Here is an 18,367-nt window from a genome sequence, read left to right as displayed (position 1 = left end):
CACCCCTGCACTCCAGTCTGCATCACCACTAACCACATTAAATCCTGCATTTAGAAAACTGGTCAGATCTGTTTTAGCTTCATGTAGCCTATATTTAATGGACCTTAATATACTTCTATCTGGCCAAGAACATACAGTTTGATATTATCTGATTTGAACCACTTTTATAGACTGAAAAAAAATAAAAATAAACAGTAGGTTTGTGTAAGTTTCTGGAAAATGAATCCATACATCCATTTTCCATACCAGGGTCGCATGGAGCCTGGAACCTATCCCATGCGACACCCAGGATGGGGTGCTGAGCCATCGCAAGACAATTGCACACTCACTATGAACATTTTGGAAATGCCAATTAGCCATCTACTTGTGTCTTTGGACAGGGTGAGGAAACAGGGGAACCCGGAGGAAACCTCTGAAACACAGGGAGAACATGCAAACACTTCACACAGGGCGGAGGCAGGAATTGGACCTCCAACCCTGGAGGTGTGAGGCCAATGTGCAGTGACACACTGGTTATCTGTTTTGGATTTGATTGAGAGATTGGAACATTAGACTTTTTTTTTTTTTTTTACAAAAGTGAATAAATATGGATTGTATTAAAATACTGTAGGTTTCAACTCAAGATAACCGAATTTCACGAAATGCAAAAGCAGAATGTCTTGATTGAACTCAAGTAACACTGAAGGATAAATAAAAAAAATTCGGACATTGGGCTTCTTTCCTGGTGGTGATCAAAATGGCCAAAATTATGTGTATACCTGAATACAATGCAAAGCAATTTTTGTATTTGCCCTTTTTGGTTATTTTTTCTGTTTGATCTGTCTGATAAAAAAAAAAAAAAACCTAGTCAACAGATTCATCATCACTAATGCATTTCCCTAAAGATATGTTTCACAAATCTCAGGTGCAGTTTGTGTAGAATAGATCATATATGTTTGAACCTAAAATGATCAAAATGTGCACAGGTCTATGTATACCCTGCACTGTTCAACCATACATGTTAAGGGTTCACAAAAGTGTGCTGGTTTCCGGTGATCTGAACACACCTGCTGTGGTTCATCTCACCCTCCCTGATTCGTGCCTGACTCATCATGGTACTCTACGCCTGCTTGGAGCTTCTGTACTTGTGGCTCACTTTCTGCTGCTGTGGATAGCCCCATACTTCCAAAACAAAATTTACAGCCAAGTCTCATCCTTTCTTCAGTGCATAATATTACTCTGACTACAGTAGACTGAATAACTGTACACTAGTAGTAATACAGAATAACTGCTGCTGTATTCATAAAGACTATGATGCTCATACTGAACATCTTTCCAACACATTGGACTGTTTGACTTGATAGTAAATATTAAAGTTATATATATATTTTAAAAAAGCAATAATTTATAATCCCACTATCCTGCATTACTCAGAAGAGGATGGGTTCCCTTTTGAGTCTGGTTCCTTTCATTGTTTTTTCCTTGTCACATCTGGATTGTCATCTAAATCTACAGCCCCCCCCAAAACAAACAAACAAACAAACAAAAAACTATTGGAACAGCAAGCCCAATTAAAGACATTTGGGTTTGAGATCAAAAGATGGATATGAGATGAGAGTTTAGGATTTCAGCTTTCATTTCCTGGTATTTAAATCTAGATGTGTTATAAAACTTAGAACCTTTTGTATCAGATCACCCAATTTTTAGGTGATCAAAAGTGTAGGAACAGATAAGTAAATTAAAGTAAATAACACTTAATATTTGGTTGCACATCCCTTGACTGCAATAAGTGAGTCAAGCCTGCGACTCACTGACATCACCAAACTGTTGGTTTCTTCTTTCGTGATGCTGTTCTAGGTTTTTATGGTGGCCTCTTTCAGTTGTTTGTTTTGGGGTGTTTCTCCCTTCAGTTTCCTCTTTAGGAGGAAATTGGGTTAAGGTCTGGTGATAAGGTCAGACTAAAACCTTCCAATGTTTTCCTCCTGATTAAGTCATTTGTTGAGTTGGCAGTGTGTTTTGGATCCTTGTCTTGCTGCATGATAAAGGGTTCCTGTAAACTTCTGAATTCATTCTGCTGCTACCATCATGAGTTCCATCATCAATAAAGATTAGTGAGCCTGTTCCAGAAGCAGGTATGCAAGCCCAAGCCATGACACTACCTCCACCATATTTCACAGATGAGCTTGCATGTTTTGGCTTATGTGTATCATGTAATAGCTCAGTGGTTAAGATCAGTTGATCGGAAGTTTATGAGTTCAAATCCCAGCACTGCCAAGCTGCTACTGTTGGGCCCTTGAGCAAGGCCCTTAACCCTCAACTACTCAGTTGTATAAAAATTAGATAAATCTAAGTCACTCTAGATAAGGGTGTCTGCCAAATGCTGTAAATGTGCAGATCCTTTCTTTCGCCAAACTTTGGCCTTTCCGTCACTTTGTTAGTGTTGAATTTTGGTTCCAGAACTTTTGTGGCTCGTCTCTGTATTTCTTTGTGAATTCCAATTTGGCTTTCCGATTCTTACTGCCGAGTGATTTGCATCTTGTGATATGGCCTCTATATTTCTGCTCTTGAAGTCTTCTTTGAATGGTGGATTGTGATACCTTCACTCCTGCCCTGCAGAGGTTGTTGGTGATGTCACTGACTGTTGTTTTTGGGTTTTTCTTCACTGTTTTCATAATGTTTCTTTCATCAGATGTTGTTGTTTTCCTTGGCTGACCCATTCAGTGTCTGATGCTCAGTATACCAGTGGTTTCTTTCTTTTCCAGGACATTCCGAATTGTTGTATTGGCTTTGATTGATTTTTCCTCTTTTCTACTCTTCTAAATGGCTTGCTTTTCTCCCATAGACAGCTCATGCTGGCTTATCCCTTTTAACAACAAATGCAGTCTTCATAGGTGAAACTGAAGGCTTTACCCAAGAATAGATGGTCAGAGCTATGTATTGTTTAAACGATCACTCTAACAGGACACACCTAGGTAACAAGAAACACCGGTCAATCACATGTTCAGATATTTTTGCCCACATACATTTGGGTGGTCTGATACAAAATGTGCTATGCTCTATGTTGTTTAACACATCTACCTATAAATACCAGTAAATAAAAGCTGAAATTCTAAACTCTCCTATATGTCTATGTAGATTCCTGTAAAGCTACAGGAATTGTGACCTTGTGTATTATGAAGTCCTAAATAATAAAACATAAATGAAAATTTAACACAATGCAAATGTGTTAACACCATACTATAAAAACTAGATCTAAAATACCTCCCTTCCTTTATCCATCAACTAACAGGGTCAGTAATTTGTTATTCTAAAATTATAGTCCACTTTTAATAACCTAAAGCCTGATTTGTGTTACCTATAATTAGTTAAAGTTGTGTAACTCAAATTAAGTTTGTTTTGTTCTGTGAAAACAACACTGATGCTTACTAGTATTGGAAATTTGATTCAACTGAGAACACTCTGCCACAAATATAGAGCATTTAAAGTTAATTTTCCAATGGACGTCAGTGCACAGACACAGGTAGATTATGCAGGGCTCCTCTTCCTGAACTGTATGATTAATGGACATAGCTGAATCAACACAGTGATTCATCATGGAACACTATGGAAAAGCTCAGGCATTCAGGGTGCTTGGAGATTTTTTACATGAATACAGACAGAGCCCTCTAGTGTGAAACACATACACAGCACATTACACAAGTATTATTCTAAATTTAACTACACACAGATTGTTATACACATATAAAACTTAGACCAGCTAACCCTGAATCAGCCAAAATCGTACAAACATACACAAGCAAACAATGCCATTTTAATTATACTTAAAAATCAACAATTTGAAAAGTGAAAAAGCGTATTTACTGTGTATTCATAAAAATAAAACTTAATATGTACTTACAATACAAATGTGATGTATTGTCAATTTTATAATAGTAAAAACTGTTAATAAAATGTATATTGAAATGTATGGTTTAGTCAAGAGTCTTCTCATAAAATTTTATTCAATATACAGTGACATGAAACTGCAAAATGAATGGAATCAGCTTCTGTTTTTAAATTAATATATGCTTTCACATTAATGATAACTAATCATCAATTAGGCTAACTTTAATATTGGTGGCACTTGAGTCAATATCTACAAGTTTCAAATGCTGTAGCTGTATAATACAAACCTGCAGCCCTTAGCTATGCTATATTGAAAACCATAATAAAATAACAATAAATGTAATAAAAGTAAAACAAAACTTTGTAAAAGCCAAATTTGTGTAGTATTATGATTACTGTGTTTAATTGTTTATGATTTAGCCATTTTGATTTGCCCATCATCTTCTACTTGTTATTATTTTACAATTATTTGTGCAGTTTTAATGTATAGTACGATATACATTATATAGGCTATAATAGTCGAGGCAAGAATACCTGAACAGAAAAAAAAAAAACCCTCAGGGTCTGGAGGATCACTGCTGCTCAGTTTCACTACAAAAAAAATTATATCGCAGTAAGTGAAACTATTCTGAACAAAATAAGTTATCTAATATTTCACATTATGAGATTATTATGTACCAAATACAAAACCATTAAACCTGTCTATACTGTTTCTAGGAATGACATTTTGAAGCTTGAAATTCAGAACTATGTCTAGAAATAGGCTTAATCTTATATTTATTTAAAAACAAAACTATTCATAAAAAAGAGAAATATTCATATTTACTTGCGAAGATATAATTTTTGGCAGTGTTCATATTTTTGTAACTTATACCAAAGCCTGTTCAAAACTGAATGAGATGTGACATAATTTTGTTGTGTTCTGGCCCTCAAGAACGAACATAGGTGTAACAATACTTCTACGGGTCAAATCTTTTGTAAGTAGTAGGCCAATAATATTATATCGAAGCCAAATGAAGTGCCAGGTAGATGAGATTGATGGTGGTGCAGGCGAAGCCAATGAGGTTGCTCAGGGTGGATATGCCGTGGAAGCGGTTAAAGCTGTTCCTGTGGGCCTTGTATTTTGGATCCTGCTCACGGAGTTTGATGTAGCGCTCCCTATTGGTGGAAAAGCCAATCTCTCCACCAAGGCCATGCTCCTGCTCAATCTCCATCATCACCAGCAAGTGTTCAATGACAGCTGGAGTGAACCACTGCGCGTTCAGCCCTGCCACGATCACGGCCACGAAGAACAGAGCCATCTGTCAAGGAAACAGAATCAGGTATTAGGACCAAATTATCTGGAGAGATAGAGAGATAGAGAGCAAGCGAGAGATGGTGATGGGTGAGAAAGGAAGGAAGTAAGGAAAAAAGAAAGCTTTATTGCAGTTGTGCAAGCATTAATAAGGTGATAGCAGATCGAGGGAAAAATTAAGCACTACGGATAGCATTTTAATTTGTATTTAAGACAATTTAATTAGACCCATGAAACTGATCAGTTCAGACAAATGAAGACTTTTTAAAGACCCACAGACATCCTGAAAGAACCACAGCTGAGCTCACCTGTATAGTCTCATGCCAATTCAACAGCTCTCTGGGATGGTACACAGCGTATATGGCCAGGCTGACTGTGTTACTGCCCAGCAGGCAGTAGAAATACATGGGGAAGAGTTTGCTCTGAACTAAGCCAAACGTGTGCCGAGTGACCTTGGACAACAAAACATACCCTGAAAGAATCATACCAAACCACTGTGAATAACGTCTGCAATATATTTTGGCCTTTGCAATATTCATATTGTAGGCTAGAAGGCAGCAGTTTCAGTAAATCACAGATTTTTTAAAAATTGTATATAGTAATGTCAGACATTCCTGATAATCAAGGCAAGTCAAGTTTAACCATGTCACATCTTAATGTATTGCATGGAAAGTCTAAATTTTTAACTGCAGCAATATAATCATAATCTAGTTGTCCATATTATCTAGTCCTAGTATGTATGGACTTGTGTAGCTGCTAGTAACAGTGATGGAGGAGGAGGAGGAGGATGGTGTTACCTGCAATGAACGACACCCACAACTGCATGCCCCATGAGAATGCCATGAGCAACAGGTGAAGCACCTTCACCATGCCTGCTGGGTCTCCCTCAGTAGCCATTCTAAACTTCTGAAACACAGACATTACATAGAATATTAATGAAAAGTCTTATTGAATACATACACCTAAAACGTTACTATTTTGGGCAGTATAGACTAGGGATGGCCGATATCTTATCGTTTGCAATATACCAGTAGAATTAGTCTTTCCGTGATAATAATGATAAAGCCTAGTTGATGACGTATTTCTGTGTGCGACGGTAAATGGTAAATAGTGCACTTATATAGTGCTTTTATCCAAAGCGCTTTACACTGTGTCTCATTCACCCATTCACACACACACCAATGGTAGCAGAGCTGCCATGCAAGGCGCTAACTTGCCATCGGGAGCAACTTGGGGTTCAGTGTTTTGCCCAAGGACACCTCGGCATGTGGAGTCATGTGGGCCAGAATCGAACCGCAAACCCTACAATTAGTGGACAACCCGCTCTACCAACTGAGCCACAGCCGCCCTTACGGTACTGCGACCCGTTCACAGCTCACTGCAGAGTGAAAACAAGTATGGCGGAAGGCATACGTGAAGCTGAGGAGGAGTTTATCGCTAAACGAGGAGCTACCGCTACAATCTAGAACTGGTTTGGTTACAGAAAATATTACTTTTAGATCAATGTTTGTGTTTCTGAGGCTCTCAAGACTGTATGCAGCGGTCACTTGTAGCCAAAAACAGTTGTGAATGGTACTGTCTATTTTTTTTTTTGTTCATGATTTCTGCACATTTGAGCTAGGAGAAATGCAATTTCGTTCTTCTGTGCACTCCTTGGTGTATGGTCTGAATGACAAAGTTCACTTTGTTTTATATCGTCACTGATATCGTTATCGCAGTAAATACCAGAAAATATCATGATACAGTTTTAAGTCCACATCACCCATCCCTAGTATAGACATTCACCACATCATGGACATCAGATGAATGAGTCCTGAGATCTTGTGTTGTTTTTTAAATAAATGTTGGTTGTGCTCAGTGGGAAACTGGGAATAACAATGCAATTAAGTGTTTAGGGCTTAAAGAGCAACAAGTAGAAGATATGCTGCTAGTGTCACACCCTGCTGGACGCATGAAGGAAAGACCTTCTCCAATATAGTGTTTATCCACAGGTAAATGATAGCCAAGTAATAATCAAGGAATAGCTACAGTAAGTCAGTATTTTGTATTGCACTATATGGTGAAGACGTATTTCTTCTCACATTTAGGTAAATAATGTAAAATTTACTGTAGGCAACTGTATATAAAAAGAAAAGAAATTTAAATCCTAAAGCAGAAAGTTTTCAAGTTGTTTTAAAACAAATAAATCAGTCATCATTCGTTTTTACAGTGCTGCCTTAAAGTATTCACTTTTCTCGCTGCATTGTAACATCAAATTTAAATATATCAGAATAGGACTTTTTTGCTCATTTCTTCCTTTTTTTTTTTTTTTTTTTTAAACTGTATACAGACATATTTCCTCAGAATTATTTAGGTATTTATTACTGATAAGTATTTACCCCCTTTCTTTTAGCAATCTACATTAAGAATTTTATTTCATTTTTAAGAGCTTGCACTGAATATGTTAAACAAGGTACACCTGTGTTAATTTTCAAATCCACTGTGTCCAATTGTATGCTTGTTCAAATAATATCTCAAGTTACAGATCTCACAATTAAAATGGCAGCAGTCATGAAGACCAAGGAACTGCCCATGAAGGTTCAAGATGAAGTACTTAGGAGGAAAAAAGATGGAGAAGGTTATCAAAACATCGGCAATTTTTTAACCTTCTTAGGAGCATTGTGAAATCCATTATAACAAAGTGGCAAATATATAGATTTCCATACTGCTTATCCTACACAAAGTCAGGGGGAGCCTGGAGCCTATCCCAGGGAACTCAGCACAAGGCAGGGGGCACCCTGGAGGGGGTCCCAACCCATCACAGGGCACAATCACACACACATTCACACACCACAGACAACTTGGAAATGCCAATCAGCCTACAACACATGTCTTTGAACTGGGGGAGGAAACCCCCAATGCAGGAGGACAACATGCAAGCTCTGTACATACAGAGCAGAGGCAATATTCGAACCCCCAACCCCAGAGATGCAAGACAATCTAATTGTATTTCTTTAGAGAGTCACGTCAAAAGGAGCTGAGAAAAAAAACAAAACAAACATGCTTATATGATAAAATGTGATATTACAATACAGCAAAAAAGAGAAATAAGCATTGGGGTGAATACTTTCTGTAGGCACAATATTTAAAAACAATATTTGAAAATCTCTTAATCACTTGGCAAATACCACTACCTTGTAGTTTACATTTAAGACAAGATTGAAGAATTAACTAGAGTTTTGTAGATATGTGTGGGACTCAAATAACAAGCCATGCTCCCTCTCCTCATGACGCCATGACCTCTGACGTCAACTCACAACTTTTTTTTCAGGATACATACTGATGAAGGAATATTATAGACTCTGACATAATAAAAAAAGAATAATAATAATACCGTTTTAGGTTATGGCTTTGATACAAGTTTAAATTAAATTATGAAAAAGCTGGTGCACTGGTGCTGTTTTTTAAGCGGCTTTTGCTTAAAACGTCCATCAGAGGCAATCTTACAGTTAGGGGATTCGGTTTATATTACCTTCTGGTTACATTTACAGCTAACAGAAAGTACATGTAGCCTACTCTATTTTATGCTTTAATGTTTGTTTGTCAACATTTTGCCTTAACAGACAGGGTTGTGGTAAAGCACAAATCAAGGAACAGCGTACAGTACGCGTGACGCCAGATTGTTCTACTTTGTACACGCAGGTCGCACATGCGCATTTAATTATTTTGCACTATTTAGTTTTTCCACAAGGTGGCAGCAGTGACCCAGGGCTGTTGATTGTCAAAGTAGTCGAAGGAAAAAACGGAAACGAGTGCAGGTTAGAAAGTACCCACATTTGTATAATTCTAGCCTTAACGTGTAATATAAGATATATAAAATATAAGGATTTGTATATGGGTGTTAATCGTGAGAGAGATTGCCAAGCGTTGTTGTGATTCTTCTTCGTTTTCATCTTTCACACCAGAAGACCTGCTTTACTGCTCTGTACTGACTCTTGTAGGCCAGGAGTGGTAGTGCAAGTTGTCGTAATGCGCATGCGTCGACGCCTGTGTACGCGTACATGTCAAATGGAGTATACTTTGAAAGGCTATGCGTACGACTTTGCGTACACGCGAACATACGCGTAAAAGAATGAAGTAACAGGCTTCCAGTAAAGATAACGTGTTAAGAGTTAAGACCTGACTGCCTGTCGACATGCATGTTACTACACTTCCCAGCGTATATACACAAACTGTTATATAATCGTTATGTTTGCAACGTGAACGCTTAAAACCCTGCGTTGTGTCTAACTGCGGATCTCACCGTATTCACTGTTTCAAATGGACCAACTTCATGATGTGTGGCTTCGCACAATTTTAAACCATACAATGCCATTATCTACTCTCATACCGCTTGTTGCACAAGTAAAAAAAAAAAAACATACCCGTTTTGCTTCTTTAGACCCACGTTTCTATGTTCAGCGTTTTCAGCCTCCAATTTGGCAAACAACCGTTTCCGCGTTCTTTTTCGTTTAGACACGCCTCTAAATCAGGACCGCCAATCAGGCTCCTGTATTTAAATAGAGACGACTCATATTGTTCAACCATAGGTTTGAAGAACTGAAGCCTGTACTAAGCTCCGCCCTTAATTGTGACATCGGGGATATGCCAGAGTCCGTTCGTGTTTCGAGGATTATATTTCATACACTGTTCACTCCACAAAATAACAATGGCCACGTCAGCACATTATTACATAACACTGTCAGTCATCAGTGCTGCTCGAGAAGAGCATTGTGTTTAAAGGGCAGTTATAACATATTACTTCAAGTCTCAAGCTATTGTCAGGTGTCAGCTATCATTGGTGATTTAGACAGAACAACTTACGTTTTATCTCACTTCTACAATTGCAAATATGAGGGGTAAGGGCCTTGCTCAAAGGCCCAGCCGTAGCTGGGATTTGAACTTCAACTTTCCAATCAGTAGTCCAATCTCTTAACCACTGAGCTACCACTGACCCACATGTCAGTTGACAGGTTTCAGTTATCAGTTGTCAGATGTAAGTTGTCAGGCGTCAGATATCAGGTGTCAGTTGTCAGGTATCAGTTGTCAGATATCAGATGTCAGTTGACAGGCATCAGTTATCAGATGTGAGTTGTCAGGTATTAGTATCAGGTCTCAGTTGTCAGATGTCAGGTTTCAGTTGTCAGCTATCGGTTGTCAGATATCAGATGTCAGTTGACAGATATCAGTTATCAGATGTGAGTTGTCAGGTATCAGATATCAGGTCTCAGTTCTCAGATATCAGGTGTCAGTTGTCAGTTGTCAGTTGTCAGGTGTCAGTTGTCAGATGTCAGTTGTCAGGTGTCAGTTGTCAGATGTCAGTTATCAGATATCAGCTCTCAGTTGTCAGATGTCAGGTTTCAGTTGTCAGCTATCAGTTGTCAGATATCAGCTATCAGTTGACAGGTATCAGTTATCAGATGTGAGTTGTCAGGTATCAGATATCAGGTCTCAGTTGTCAGCTATCAGTTGTCCGGTGTCAGTTGTCAGGTATCAGATATCAGATGTGAGTTGTCAGGTGTCAGTTGTCAGATAACAGTTGCTAGGTATCAGATGTGAGTTGTCAGGTGTCAGTTGTCAGGTATCAGTTGTCCAGTATCAAGCGTCAGGCATCAGTGTCATTACCCAGTCTGAATCCCCTGCTTGTATCCAGTTTCTTCTTTTGGAAATGAATGTCATATCAAAATTATGATGTGCATCATCATATGTGTGTGGGCTGTTAGTGAAAGATATCACAGGAGAATCCTTCAGTCAGTTATCAGATCTGGATATGAGCTGATATGCACAGCTGGAAATTCACTGTGGGCAAGTTTTAAGATTTAAAAAAAAAATTCTCTCATATTTTCATATAACTGCTCCAACTCATCTGACACAGTATTTGTTTATTAATTTATTTATTTCAAATTATCCACACCATGTCTAAAGTGTCCGTAGTGTATGAATGGGTGTGTGAGTGTGTATGTGATTGTGCCCTGCGATGGACTGGCACCCTGTCCAGGGTGTACCCCGCCTTGTGCCCGATGCTTCCTGGGATTGGCTCCAGGTTCCCCCGCAACCCTGAAGAAGGAGTAAGCGGTAGAAGATGGATGGATGGATGAAATTATCCACCCAAAAGAGATCCAAAACTAATGGAGGCCTTGAAGCCCTTAACTTCCAACAATGCTCAAAGACATTCAACAATAATCAAATGAATATAGCCCAGTCAGACAGACGAGCTATGGACAGACGCGGAACAAAGAAATCAGAACCTCAGATCCGCCATTCATCACCCAGTAATCAAATACCACCCATGTTTCAACTATTGCAGCAAATCTGACAGCTTGGTGGAAATTTTACCAAAAAAAATACTTCTCCCATTATTCTCCACATAGGTAGAAAAAAGGCATTACACAGTGTAAATAATCTGTCAAGTCACGTGATGAACGAACGACTTGAACCCGAAGACTTGAGAGGTAAACTAATTATTTCTGTTTCCGGGGAACAGACGTGACAAATGTGACGTGACAAAAGAACGACTTGGATCAGGAGGTGAGGTGAACTAATATACTGCATCGCCTGAAGACCTAATGCTAAATTATTTATTAATAATTTTGTTTCTCATAATTCGGCCTTGGATGCATTAGCCTATAGTTTATTTTATAGTTTAATAAGTACTAGATGTGATGGGGAATTTAACATGTAACATTTTAATTATATTCTGCTGAAATGAACGAAATGACTCGAAAAAAGATTCGTTCATTTTGCTGAACGAGATTCAAAGATCCGAATCAGTAAAATGATCCAAACTTCCCATCACTAATGGCCAATGCCAACTGCATCCATACTTAGAAAAAGTATTTAGAAAGTACTTGAATCTTGTAGCTCAATTCAATTCAATTTTATTTGTATAGCACTTTTAACAATGGACATTGTCTCATAGCAGCTTTACATAAACATATAAACATATGATACAGATTTTAAGTCTGTAAATTTATCCCTATTGAGCAAGCCGGTGGCAATGATGGCAAGGAAAAACTCCCTAAGATGATATGAAGAAGAAACCTTGAGAGGAACCAGACTCAGAAGGGAACCCATCCTTGTCTGGGTAACAATGAATAGTGTGAAAGTAAAAGAAAGTTCATTATGGTTTTAATGTGAAGTCTGTTTGTTGAACTAGTCCACTGTTCACTAAAGGAGACTTGAGTGCAAAACTGCATGTGGTAATTGCAGTCCTAATGCCATAGCAGCAACCACAGTCCCAGCAAACACAGCAAGAATGTCCAAGTGGAATTGAGGTCCAAAACCATTTCCATGATACTTCAAGCGGTACTATCCTCAGCAATCTCCAGGCTGCACTGCTTGGAGTCATCCTCAGTGGGCAGAATGTAGCCTCTAGTTGATGAGAGCTCCATCCAGAGGTAGGGCATCAAGATGAATCAGGCAGGTCCGGAGAGCAGAAAGCATCAGGATCACTGGCATCTCCATAAAATCATGTGTGGCTTGACAACATAATACAACATTTGTTACAACATTTGCACAAATAAATTTTAGTTCCAAGGTCAGGAATACAAAAAAAGCTCAAGGAACTAAGTATCTATTTGTCTAATACGCTTCATATTATGAATAGAGCAATTTTGGACGAAGCCTTTTGGCGGAGGTGGCGATGGACGCTAGATGGCGCTCTACAACACTGTATTTGTCTGCACATGCTTACAGAAGAAGTTCCCCGGACGTTTCTCTTGTGTTTATTCGCTGTGTACGTGCTCTTTGTACATTCAAAACCGGTAAGAAATTATAAGTTGTTTATTTGGTTGTTAGACTGGAAGTCCAATGGCACAGCACAAAAACTCATGTAGCCATAACTGATGTAAACGAAAAAATAAATTTGACTGCTTTGCTAACGAGCGTTAGCCGGGCCTTCTGTTTTCTGGTGTTTAAATGGGCTGTTTCTGTGTGTTATGTAGTTTAGCTTAGCCAGGTAGCTAACAAACAGCCAGTTAATGCCGATTAAAATTTATCCCATCAAACTAACCGACTAGTTTCATTGAAAATGTGCTTTTCTGTTTATTGTAAGTTGTGTTTAAATTATCCTTATATTTAGTAGCCAATGGCAACCAGCTTGTCTTGTACCTAAGTAGCTACACAGCTGCTACAACTTAACTCCAGCTCTTTGATTGTATAATCGTGTAATCAAACACAGGCTTTGAGTTAATAAATGGAGTAAATAACTTGCTTAACTGCATGGTAACTATATATGCTCAAGATTCGTCGCAGTTGTCAGACCAAAAGTATTTTATGATCCACCATCATTCAGTGTCACCAGTGTTTCCATCTCCCCCAAATCTTATAACTTCATTTTAAATTATATTCATTCTGAAAGCTTACTCCGAATGAGGGCGAGTTTACCCTGAAATTGAGGTGAATGGTTTAAAAAAAAAAACAAACAACAACTCAAATATGTCGTAAACATTTGACGTTATATTTCTTTAGTCCAGCACTGGCTGTGTTTACACGCAAATAGTCTAAACGCAAATTACGTGTAATCCGATTCAGTGTGTTGCGCGTGCGTTAAGCGAGGTGTTGTTTAAAGGTTACCATGACAACGTGGAGTCAGCACGTTCAGCTTTCTAATCTCGCTGTTTGTGTGTGTTTAATGACGTTTCAGTCTCAGAATTACATAATCCATGTATAATTCTATGAACATATGGCTGTTGATCTTTTCCTAATCTCTAACTGTCCAGCTGAGTCCATGTCCAGTGTAGCCTCCTTGGCTGACAGGAGTGGGCTGTTGTTTGTAGCCCATTTGCTTCAAGGCTCTATGTGATGTGTATTCTGACACACCACATTTCTAATCATCACAAAGCAGTGGTGGCTTGGCGGTTAAGGCTCTGGGTTACTGATCGGAAGGTTGGGGGTTCAAGCCCCAGCACTGCCAAGCTGCCACTTTTGGGCCCTTGAGCAACCTTCTCTGCTCCAGGGGTGCTGTACCATGGCTGACCCTGTGCTCTGACCCCAGCTTCCTCATATGTTGGGGGAAAAGAATTTCACTGTGCATATGTATATGTGGTCAATAAAGACTCATTATCAAAGAGTAAGAGCGGTTCTTTTAGTTACTGTAGCTTTCCTGTCAGCTCAGACCAGTCTAGTCTCCTCTGACTTCTCTTGTCAGCAAGGTGTTTCTGCCTGCAGAACTACTGCTCTGTGGATGATGTTTATTTTTTTTTGCCGTTTATAGGTCAATTGGCACGGGATTAGTTTAACTCGGGGTTATTTTTACAGGCGTTTTTTTTTTATAGATGCTAAAAGACGCTGTAATCCTCACTGGCACAGGAATGCGTAGTCTGGAAAAATAACTGGCATAACCAGTTCGCATGGGATTAAAATCACAGAGAAGCTCTGGTAATTATTACATTACCCAATCTCCTCATATAAAGCGAGTCCCCTCCGAATAGCCCTTTTGTCGCACCATTCTGTGTAAACTCTAGAGACTGTTGTGTGTGTGTGTGTGAGAGAGGGAGAGAAAATCCCAAGAGATCAGCATTTTCTGAAATATTCACACCAGCCCATCTGCCACTAAGTACCACTGGATATGGTGGCAATGTCAGAACTTGTAACCACAATTAAATCGTTGTATTGCACAAGACTAGTCTGTCTCATTACAAAAAAAAAAAAACAACTTGTTGTCCATGAAGCATATGCTGCTAAAAGGTTTTCCGCTCATTAAAGACTGCTAAACTCAGTTGTATGTCTTATGGTGTTTGTAATTCTGTTCACTCTTACTACACAGTATTCTTCCTTCCAGAGTAATCCGGTGTCAAATGGGTCGCAGAAAGTCGAAGCGAAAGCCTCCTCCGAAGAAGAAAATGACTGGAAATTTGGACACGCAGTTTACCTGCCCCTTCTGTAACCACGAGAAATCCTGCGATGTTAAAATGTAAGGCTACAAACCAGCAGTCAACATCATCAACTGTTTTAACCCTCATAGCAGTGACATTAAAATAAAATTATAAGTTTTGGCATATTGTGTTTAAATGTGAGGTGAAGGAGTGGTGTAATGCAGTTCAAAGAAGTTATACTTGAAGTTCTTTTTAAAACCATATGCCTTTATGAAAAAAAAGTGTCATGGTATATTTCCTCACTCATGGTAAGAAAGTACAAAAATGAAGCTTCAGTCTCAGTAAATGAATCTGCAAGCAGTGTGAATTGAAAAGCCAGCCCCGGGAGGATTGTTTTTTATCGTCTGGCGCTGAACTTTGGTTGATGTTAAATGCATTTGAAGGGGTTTTACTCAACACTTCCAGGTGCTGGATGCCACATTCAGGAAAATGAGATAAACCTATAAAAAAAAACACAACAGAATCAAAACCAAAAATGTAATTCAGAAACCATGGCTGCATATGCAGCAGTTTTGTAAGAGGTTATGTATTAAGATAAATACATCAGTTGCCTTTATATTTTTTCTACAGTAGAGAAAACACACAGTTTGATCCGGTTTATCAGTGTATAGTCTAGCGTTGGCCAGGTAGATGAGTACATAGATGTTTTTTGGCAGTGCGGGAATGCCGAGGCCGCAGTACACGTACGTGTAAGCCACATCTAAGGCCAGCCCACATTTGTTTGTTTTATGTTTAATTTGTTTTTATTTTTGTAAAATATGATTGTAACATGGCAATACTTTTGTTTAAAGTAAGAAAGGATCAAAATTAGCTTAATGCAGTTTAAGATCTTGTTGTGGCTACATTTTTCATAAACTCTTCCAGTGTTTCTCTTTAAAATACTCGATGCACCCCCCCCCCCCCCCCCTTTTATTTTTTATTAGGGAACGAAGTCGAAACACGGGAATAATATCTTGCACTGTGTGCTTGGAGGAGTTCCAGACTCCTATTACCTGTATCCTTTTAACCAACTTTAAATCATCTTCCTTGTGATGCATGTTTTTAGCCTATGTGCTTCGTTAAGTGACATATTTGTCATTAGAGTATCAAATGTTTATTTTGTAAGTCGGTGTTAAAAAAAAAACCTGATGTGCACATATAGTGCATTATGGGTAATCGCATGGTCCTGCAGCCAATAAGATACTGTATGAAGCACACACATCTTGTCAGAACCATTTAAGAAAACCACGCATCAGTTCTAGCATTTACAAGCCCAATTCCAAAAAAGTTGGGATGCCGTGTAAAATATAAATAAACACAGAATGCAATGATTTGCAAATTTCATAAAGCCATATGTTATTCACAATAGAGCATAGTAAACATAACAAACGTTTAAACTGAGGAGATGTACCATTTTAAGGAAAAAATAAGGTAATTTTGAATTCGATGGCTGCAAAATATCTAAGTTATATAACTTAGACTCATTATATAATCTAATATATAAGTTGGGACGGGACAACAAAATGCTGGAAAAGTAAGTGTTACTAAAAAGAAACAGCTGGAGGAACATTTTGCAATTAATTAGGTAAATTAGCAACAGGTCAGTAACATGATTGGGGATAAAAAGAGTATCTTAGAGAGGCAGAGTCTCTCAGACGTAAAGATGGGATGGAATCTGGATGGAAGCATGTTGCTCTACAACCTGTATATACCTTTCAGCATTAATGGTGTCTTTCCAGATGTGCAAGCTGCCCATTCCATAGGAACTAATGCACCCCCATACCATCAGAGATGCCGGCTTTTGAACTGATCGCTGATAAATAGGCGGATGGCCCCTCTCCTCTTTAGTCCTCTTTATTTTAGAGAATGTGGCATCCATGGTTTCCAAAAACAATTTCAAATTTCGATTCGTCTGACCTCAGAACAGTTTTCCACTTCGCCTCAGTCCATTGGCCCAGAGAAGATGGCGGCGTTTCTGGATCATGTTCACATATGGCTTCTTTTTTGCACGATAGAGCTTTAACCAGCATTTGTGGATGGCACAGCAAACTGTGTCCACAGTCATTGTGTTCTGGAGGTGTTTCTGAGCCCATGCAGTAATTTCCATTACAGAATCTTGTCTGTTTTTAATGCAGTGCCCCCTGAGGGCCCGAAGATCACGGACAGGCAATATTGATTTTCACCTGTCCCTTGCACACAGAGATTTATCCGGATCCTCTGAATCTTTTGATGATATTATGTACTGTAGATAATGAGATATTCATAGTCTTCATAATTTAACATTGAGGAACATTATTCTGAAATTGTTCCACAAATTGTAGACACAGGTTTTCACAGATTGGTGAATCTCTGCACATCTTTACTTCTGAAAGACTTTCTCTCTCTAAGATACTCTTTTTATACCCAATCATGTTTCTGACCTGTTGCCAATTAACCTCCAGATGTTTCTTTTTAGTAACACTTACTGTTTCAGCCTTTTGTTGCCCCGTCCCAACTTTTTATTTATTTATTTATTTATTTATTTTATAGACATCTTGCAGCCACAAAATTCAAAATGACTTTATATTTGTCTTAAAATGGTACATTTCCTCAGTTTAAACATTTGATATGTTTTCTCTGTTTATGAGATTTGCAAATCATTGCATTCTGTTTTTATTTCCATTTCACACATCGTCCCAACTTTTTTGGAATTGGGGTTGTAGACAGGAGCTCGAGTGTCATTCTTCTTTAACCTCTCTAACCTCAGATCTCTCAGAGCCCGTGGACGTCTACAGTGATTGGATCGATGCCTGCGAAGCAGCCAATCAGTAGCTCATCTCATAGGGTCAGAGGTCAAAGAAGTCTGTACGGCCCTACAAGACTACGAGGTGTATTTTTCTATCATGAAATGTATCCTGTAACATCCAGTTTGTCTCTTGATTTAAAAGAGTCATTGTCAGTCACGTGTAATCATGGTGTTCCCTTTTGTTAGTTTTACACAATGTGAAGACACAAAGGAAATTGGGCGAATTTGAAAGCTGGTGCATTTGATAATACCCACATGATTAGACCCACGTTTTTTCTTTTGAGAATTTGTGAACTTTTTTTTTAGTTGGCATTTAGGTTTTTATATGTCTAATGATTGGTCGAGTACATGTCAATAAAAATGTGTTAGAAAGTTTGTGATGAAACGAGAGTCACGGTGCAGTTATTTCTACACATACATGATATTTTAATAAAGTCTGTTTTATGTGTCACTGCTCTTTATAGAACTCTGACCACTAATGTTGAAAGGTAGATTGTATTTGAAATATCTAAAGCTACTGTTTTTTTTATTTTAATACACCCTCTTGGTGTT

At 38.5% G+C, this 18,367-nt stretch overlaps 2 protein-coding genes across 3 annotated transcripts; one reads left to right on the top strand and one right to left on the bottom strand.

Moving 5' to 3' along the window:
* Nucleotides 1-3,770: 3,770 nt before the first annotated feature.
* Nucleotides 3,771-9,668, bottom strand: tmem205 (transmembrane protein 205). The gene is made up of 4 exons (XM_053610915.1): nt 9,562-9,668; nt 5,956-6,064; nt 5,467-5,630; nt 3,771-5,165 (listed from the first exon to the last, which is right to left on the bottom strand). Exons 2-4 carry the CDS (start codon nt 6,053-6,055, stop codon nt 4,863-4,865), a joined length of 567 nt encoding a protein of 188 aa, XP_053466890.1. The 5' UTR covers nt 6,056-6,064; nt 9,562-9,668; the 3' UTR covers nt 3,771-4,862.
* Nucleotides 9,669-12,797: 3,129 nt separating this feature from the next.
* Nucleotides 12,798-18,190, top strand: elof1 (elongation factor 1). Of its 2 annotated transcripts, none has more exons than XM_053610869.1 (4): nt 12,798-12,939; nt 14,958-15,089; nt 15,975-16,045; nt 17,777-18,190. In XM_053610869.1, the coding sequence occupies exons 1-4, from the start codon at nt 12,830-12,832 to the stop codon at nt 17,839-17,841; spliced, it is 378 nt and encodes a 125-aa protein (XP_053466844.1). In that variant the 5' UTR covers nt 12,798-12,829; the 3' UTR covers nt 17,842-18,190. The 2 variants fall into 2 exon arrangements, with proteins under 2 accessions (XP_053466844.1, XP_053466836.1); XM_053610861.1 differs by having other exon boundaries at nt 12,863-12,939; nt 14,943-15,089.
* Nucleotides 18,191-18,367: the final 177 nt, after the last annotated feature.

Source organism: Ictalurus furcatus, chromosome 2, assembly GCF_023375685.1.
Source record: "Ictalurus furcatus strain D&B chromosome 2, Billie_1.0, whole genome shotgun sequence".
Taxonomy (NCBI): domain Eukaryota; kingdom Metazoa; phylum Chordata; class Actinopteri; order Siluriformes; family Ictaluridae; genus Ictalurus; species Ictalurus furcatus.
The sequence above is the reverse complement of the archived record's forward strand: the minus strand, read 5'-3'. Positions and strand labels throughout refer to the sequence as shown.

What these genes read in the sequence shown, in the direction of transcription:
- tmem205 (XM_053610915.1), bottom strand. Translation starts at nt 6,055, where the DNA reads ATGGCTACTGAGGGAGACCCAGCAGGCATGGTGAAGGTGCTTCACCTG. An exon ending in GTGGGTGTCGTTCATTGCAG is followed by an intron (nt 5,631 to 5,955) that starts GTAACACCATCC and finishes TGATTCTTTCAG; the next exon opens with GGTATGTTTTGTTGTCCAAG. An exon ending in ATTGGCATGAGACTATACAG is followed by an intron (nt 5,166 to 5,466) that starts GTGAGCTCAGCT and finishes TTTCCTTGACAG; the next exon opens with ATGGCTCTGTTCTTCGTGGC.
- elof1 (XM_053610869.1), top strand. Translation starts at nt 12,830, where the DNA reads ATGGCGCTCTACAACACTGTATTTGTCTGCACATGCTTACAGAAGAAG. An exon ending in TCTTTGTACATTCAAAACCG is followed by an intron (nt 12,940 to 14,957) that starts GTAAGAAATTAT and finishes TCTTCCTTCCAG; the next exon opens with AGTAATCCGGTGTCAAATGG. An exon ending in GTTCCAGACTCCTATTACCT is followed by an intron (nt 16,046 to 17,776) that starts GTATCCTTTTAA and finishes CTCTAACCTCAG; the next exon opens with ATCTCTCAGAGCCCGTGGAC.